Source organism: Nannospalax galili, unplaced genomic scaffold, assembly GCF_000622305.1.
Source record: "Nannospalax galili isolate Female #2095 unplaced genomic scaffold, S.galili_v1.0 scaffold546, whole genome shotgun sequence".
In the NCBI taxonomy this organism is placed as follows: domain Eukaryota; kingdom Metazoa; phylum Chordata; class Mammalia; order Rodentia; family Spalacidae; genus Nannospalax; species Nannospalax galili.
Genome location: NW_008355158.1, coordinates 882,008 through 888,007, shown reverse-complemented (window position 1 = coordinate 888,007; position 6,000 = coordinate 882,008). Strand labels below are relative to the sequence as shown.

Genomic DNA, 6,000 nt, shown 5'->3' with positions numbered 1-6,000 from the left:
CTCTCCCTCCCTCTCTCTCTCTCTCTCTCTCTCTCTCTCTCACACACACACACACACACACACACACACGGAGACAACCAACTTCCATGATTGTCCTCTAACTTCCATTCACACACTGTGGCATGGACTCCCCCCCGATACACACACACTTGTATACACACAAAATAGATAAGCAAAATGTAAAACTAAAAAAGATAACCAGCAGTTAATAATGTGTGATTGCCTTTGTCATAAACAGGGGTATACAATAGATAATAAAAAATCTTCAAAATTAAAAGGTCTTTGCATAGACAGCCTGTGGTTTCCAGTGATGAATGTAAGAGACACAGAAAATTATAGTAAGACTTCTAGTTCATGTATGTAGAGTAGTATTTCTTAACCTAATGTCACATTAGAAATACCAGTGTTGCAGTCGAGTCCAGACAAATGGAGTCAGATTTTTGGGATGAGGCATGTGTCTGAAAATTAAATTATAGAGATAGAAATTGAGTATTATTAAAATGTGCCTTTTATAAATTATGTTTTTCATTGTATATTTCACATCCCAATTCTTTAGGGTCTTTTTCTGACCATTGTATTTAACAGAAAGATTTTTAATTTCATTGTATATATTTTCTTAGAAATTAAACATTAGAGCAATACAAAGTACAGAGGTATCATAAGAAATCTGTTCTTTAAATTTCAGTAGCATCCTTTGCCCTCTATAAATACACAAAAGAAATTTATCTTTTTTTATCCTCTAATAAATATTTCAGTCTCTCATAGCCAGGAAATTTTTTTATTATTAAGAAAATAATTAATTAGATCATCTCTACAAAATGTACATTAAAGCAACCCATCACTAAATGTTTTAGCTGTTTACCAACATGCAGAGTTACTATTTTCTATCTTCTCAATTGTGTTCTGTATTGGTAGCAACGACAGACCTTAGTTGGAGGCTGACAGTAAGGTGCTAGCATCCCAGTGTGGCCGGTCCCCTCAGCTCTGAAGGCCCTTGACCCAAATCACAGAAACAGTGAAGGTAGAGTTTAGCAGATGTGCTTACTTATGCAGTGATGTGGCACAATTGTCTGTTAAACTCAGATACTTTATTATTTAAGGTTTGAGTTGTACTAATTTTATTTTACCACAAGAGGTCCCCAGATCCTGTTTGATATTCTGCAGGCCATTTTACGTGCACACTGGACTGTTCAGCACTGCTGTTGTTTCCATGACACTGTAATAACCAGATTCTTAATATAGAAGAGCTAAACTTTTATTCTTTAATATAAAATCAGCTTTTTTGGAAATTTTGCTTTAAATTCCAGCAGGACAAAGAAAATGCCAGCATCTAAGGCTATAAGAGGCGGCAGGAAAGCCAGGGAAACGAGGTACATAACATGGCAGTCAAGTCGAATTCCTTTAGAGGTTAAGTGAAAACACAGGCTTGCTTTGCAAATTCAGAACAAACAAGACTATTTCTTTCCACCATAGGTCTAAATTCCCTGGCTTGTCCAATTAGTGTTAGTCCGTTAGTGCCATATTAAGCATGATTTTTATCATGGTTAAAAAAAAATGGACCAGAATTTTAGATACGAATGATTTAATAGTACATAAAGATTGCAGACAGTATTTGTCATGCACAGTTTGGCTGTATGTAAACATGAAAAACGTAGATGTTCTTGTGTTGTCTCTTGTAATCTAGGCACTCGTGCATTGAATGTTCCATGCCAAGCAGAAAGATACACTCCCTGCCTTGAAAATTTACAGTCTCCTGGGGAAATGATTTAGTAGAAAAAAAAATCTAATTCAGTCATTCAGCACAACTTTTCTTTTGAGTAATAACTTAATAACTTGCTATAGTTCAATAAAAATGATTATATAATTAGCTCTAACTCTTTAATGGGAATGTTTTGAGGACTATTGAGATGATTAAGTAGGTACTTGTCACCAAGCCTGGCAACCTGAGTTCAATCCTTGGGACTCTCGGAGTAGAAAAAGAAAAATGACTCCCCTGAGCTGAGTTGTTCTCTGACCTCCACACTCATGCCATTGCATACACACACAAAATAAATGAATGTAATTTAGAAATTTTAAGAATAATGTGGTTTGGGGGCTGGAGAGATGGCTCCATGGTTTTAAGAGTACACACTGCTCTTCTTAGAGGGCCCAAGTTCAATTCCCAGAAACCGCATTGGGTGGCTCACAACCACCTGTTACTCCAACTCCTAGGGGATCCAATGTCCCTGGCTTCCAAGGGCCACTGAATTCATGTTCACATACCCATACATAATTAGTTGCACACATACACACATAATTAAAATTAAATAATTTAAATTTAAATAATTATATGGCTTGAGGGACTAGGGAGATAACTCAGTTGAATGCTTGCCTTGCAAGCATCAGGACCTAAGTTTAATCCCCAGAACCCAACAAAATAAGCTGGCCATAGTGGTGCATAATAGTAACCCTAGTGCTTGTGAGGCTGAGACAGGTGGAACCCTGGGGTTCACTGGCCAGCCAGCCTAGCCTATTTGAAGATCTTCATGCCAGAGAAAGATGCTGTCACAAGAAACGAAGGTGGAGTGTAACTAAGGAATGAACAGCATCTGACATTGTTAGTTTTCCCATACACTTACACACACACAACTTTTAAATCATAGGGTAATGTTCTCTGATTAAATTATTGTATTTTCCCTCTTGAAATAGACTTATTAAGAGTTATTAATAAGTGCCTGGAGATATGACTCAGTGGTTAAGAGCACTTGCTGCTCTTACAGAGAACCTGAATTTGGTTCCCAGCACCCACACATTGGGTCACAGCCATCCTTAACCTGAGTTCCAAAGGGATCCAACACCCTCTTCTAGCCTCCTCAGGTACCAGGCACGCATGTGTTGCACTTAATAGAGTAAACAAAACCCTCAAAACAATAAATGCATAATTTAATAGGAGTTTCAAATACAATCAGTCTAGATAAGAAAAAAATTGTTTACATGTATAAGCTTTTTTGAGTCTCTGAAAATGTTTTAATAACAGTTTGTATGTTGATCACTAGAGGGCAGTAGACACACATAGCCAAGAAAATTTTTTTCACAACCATTTTCTGAATACAGAAAAGTTTGTCTGTAAATGTGTTCAGCATCATGCATTATAAATCTTTTCTTTTCCAGCCTATAAAATTTCTTTGTTAGAAAAATTCCTATCACTCCTTTGTGGATCAAAGTTACTTTGATGTCACCCACCCATCAAACTGTCATATTTTAGTCATTTGCTTTTGTTGTCTTTTCTTAACTTCTTTTGATTGCTAGAACCTTCTCTTCCCTGGAAAACAGAAAATGTATTTTAATTTTTGAAAGGGTTATTACATAGCTTCTATAATCTAGCAGAATTGAGATCTAGAGAATTTCACATACATCTTTACAGGATAAAATACAGAAAGTGTAAACTTTGTTTCTTTACTTGGTCTTCTGATCTCTGAATGTTATTTCCACATTATAACATTCTCTCTTAAGTTATTTTTTAGTTTGGTTATGATGTCCTTGCAGTGTGTTATTTTATGCATCAAGATACTTTAGGCTACTCTTCCTTAGTGTTTAAGTTGTTACTAAATTGAGTTGTTTCATATGAACCAAAGTCATCCAGTAGTTTGTTAGCTCAAAGGCTTGTCCGAAGACAGACCCAGTGATGTTATCACGGACCCAAGTTTCTTTCATCTTTCCTTCCTCCCATCCCTGGTGTATCAGACTTGTGCTTTGTGTTGAAGGTACCTTCTGTCGTTCTTGGTAAAACTTGTTATCATGCAAAGTCCAAAGATAAAAGAGAGAGACCTTTCCCCTGGTTTCAGTGGTGTACATTACTCTCAGGTCCCCCAGAGTGGCCATGCACGGGTCTGTCTCTGTACCTCACCAAGCAGTTCACTGGTAAGTGGAGGAAATTAGCATCGTGTATGTGAGAGACCAGGGTCTTCCCAAGTACCTAAAGCCCCAGAAAGAAGAATGAAACTTCAAACAAATCAGAACATTCTCCAGCAAAGAAGAGGTGGGGTGGACCTGGCAGGCAGGAAACAGTGTTTGCTAGCTAGCATTTCTGTTTTTATTTTTGTTCGTTTCACTTACAAACTCTTCTGACGTGATGTCCTGGCATTCTTAAAATAGAACCTTTTTCTGGTATATCAGTTAAATCACAGTAGACAGAATTGCATTAGCCCATACAACTTGTGGAGTCTGTACAAGCTGCTTAACCTTTTTGTCTGTGCATTGTTCTTTTTCTAGCAGTTAAACTAAGAACTTTGATTTTGCTTATTATTAGTCCTATCATGCTTAGAAAACAATCTTTCTAAAGTGTTACATGTATCTGGTAACTTTTCAACCCAAATGTGCATTTACCTCCAATGCTACCCACATTCAGCTTTCAAGACACTGGGTCAGGCACAGCTGATGAGTCTGAAGATACTATCTCCATCTGTCTGTCTTGGGGCTTAGCCTATACCATAGACCTTCAAAGACTCAGAGGGCCAGGGCCAGGGCCAGCAGCTCCAGTTTAGTAATCCAAGCCTTCCACATGCACCATCAGCCGTGGTGCCTTCTGGTCTTCTCTGACCAGTTTTGCCCTGGCTTTTCTATTTGCCACCCAGCACCTCTCAGAGGCTCTACCTCTAGGGGTCTGTGTTCCGTCTGAAATGACACCACTGTGCCTCTGAAAGACCCAGCTCCCTTAGCTGCTGCATGCCGAAGATGGGTTCCTGGTGCTTTATCTGAATATTTGGTTCTTATCTGTTTTCAGCAAGTATTTGTTGAATGGACTTTTATTAATCAACTCATATTTCAAATGCAGTAAGGTTTCCTCTAGCTTGAAGTGTTGATGCATATTGTGTTATTTTAGTAGCTTATTCATTCTCATCTAATAGATAACCTGTCAAATGATATTCTCAATCATCATAATTTTAAAAGCAAAAAAAAAAGTAGTGTTTTTAAGATTTTTTTTAAATTTTTAATCATGTGTGTTGGGAGTGAGAGGCACGTAAGTGCAGGTACTCATGGAGGTCAGAGCGGGTTGATGAATCCCCTGGAGCTGAAATTATAGGCAGTTGTGAGCCACCTGACATGGGTGCTGGGAACCAAACTTGAGTCCTCTGCAAGAGCAACAGGTACTCTTAACCACTGAGCCACCTCTCCAGCCCCACAAATCATACTTTTTTTAAAAAAATTTGTGTTGGCATCACAGCTAGATTTTGAACCTAGTCTTTATGCTTTTTATTTTTCTGTGACTTTGAAAGACATTTAGTTGTCTGAGATTACACTGAGTTTAAAAAAAATTTATAGGTATCTTCCTGATGTTTTTATTTTTCAGAAAACTGTGGATTGTTCTTTCCAGAAATAAAAAGAAATCCAGGCAAGTATGTGTACCGTTGCCCCGAATCTGTAAGAAAGTGGCTTCGACAGCTGAAGAATGCTGGGAAAATTGTTGTGTTAATTACAAGTTCTCACAGTGATTACTGTAAACTTCTTTGCAATTATATCCTTGGGTAAGTGAACAGCCATTCCATTTTCTCATCTTATAAAATACTGAGGAGGCAGCAAGATAGCTCAGCCAGTGAAGGCACCTGCCAAGCCTGACAGTGGCAGGAGAGAATGAACTCCTGCGTTGTCCTTTGACCTCCTCACACAGCACATGCACCCACATGTATACAATTGTTATAAAAATAAAATGCTGACAGTGAATTAGACCCATGCTTTTATAAAATTTCAGGACCACACCCATATTGAACCGTTATATTAAATATCATTATAAATAAATTAAAAATATTAAACACTAAGTAACAGTTTTCTCTCCTGCTACCAAATTAGCAAGAATATAACTGAGTGTCAGTGTGCTTGAAGTTCACAGGTGGTCTGGGCTATAGTATTTGGGTAGCTAAATGGCCTATATGTCCGTGAATTTCATTTCTTAGCTTTACATGATCACTGAGGCATAATGACTTTAGAATATACTCCTGACAGATTGCTAGATTACAGCCGCTC

At 37.8% G+C, this 6,000-nt stretch overlaps 1 protein-coding gene across 2 annotated transcripts in view; it reads left to right on the top strand.

Moving 5' to 3' along the window:
• Nt5dc1 (5'-nucleotidase domain containing 1) overlaps positions 1-6,000 on the top strand; it is a 137,356-nt gene that overhangs the window by 109,115 nt on the left and 22,241 nt on the right. For both annotated transcript variants that reach the window (XM_017802948.2, XM_008852195.3), the window contains exon 7: positions 5,330-5,504. In XM_017802948.2, the coding sequence (XP_017658437.1) occupies positions 5,330-5,504 (175 nt within the window). The remainder of the gene's footprint in view (positions 1-5,329; positions 5,505-6,000) is intronic.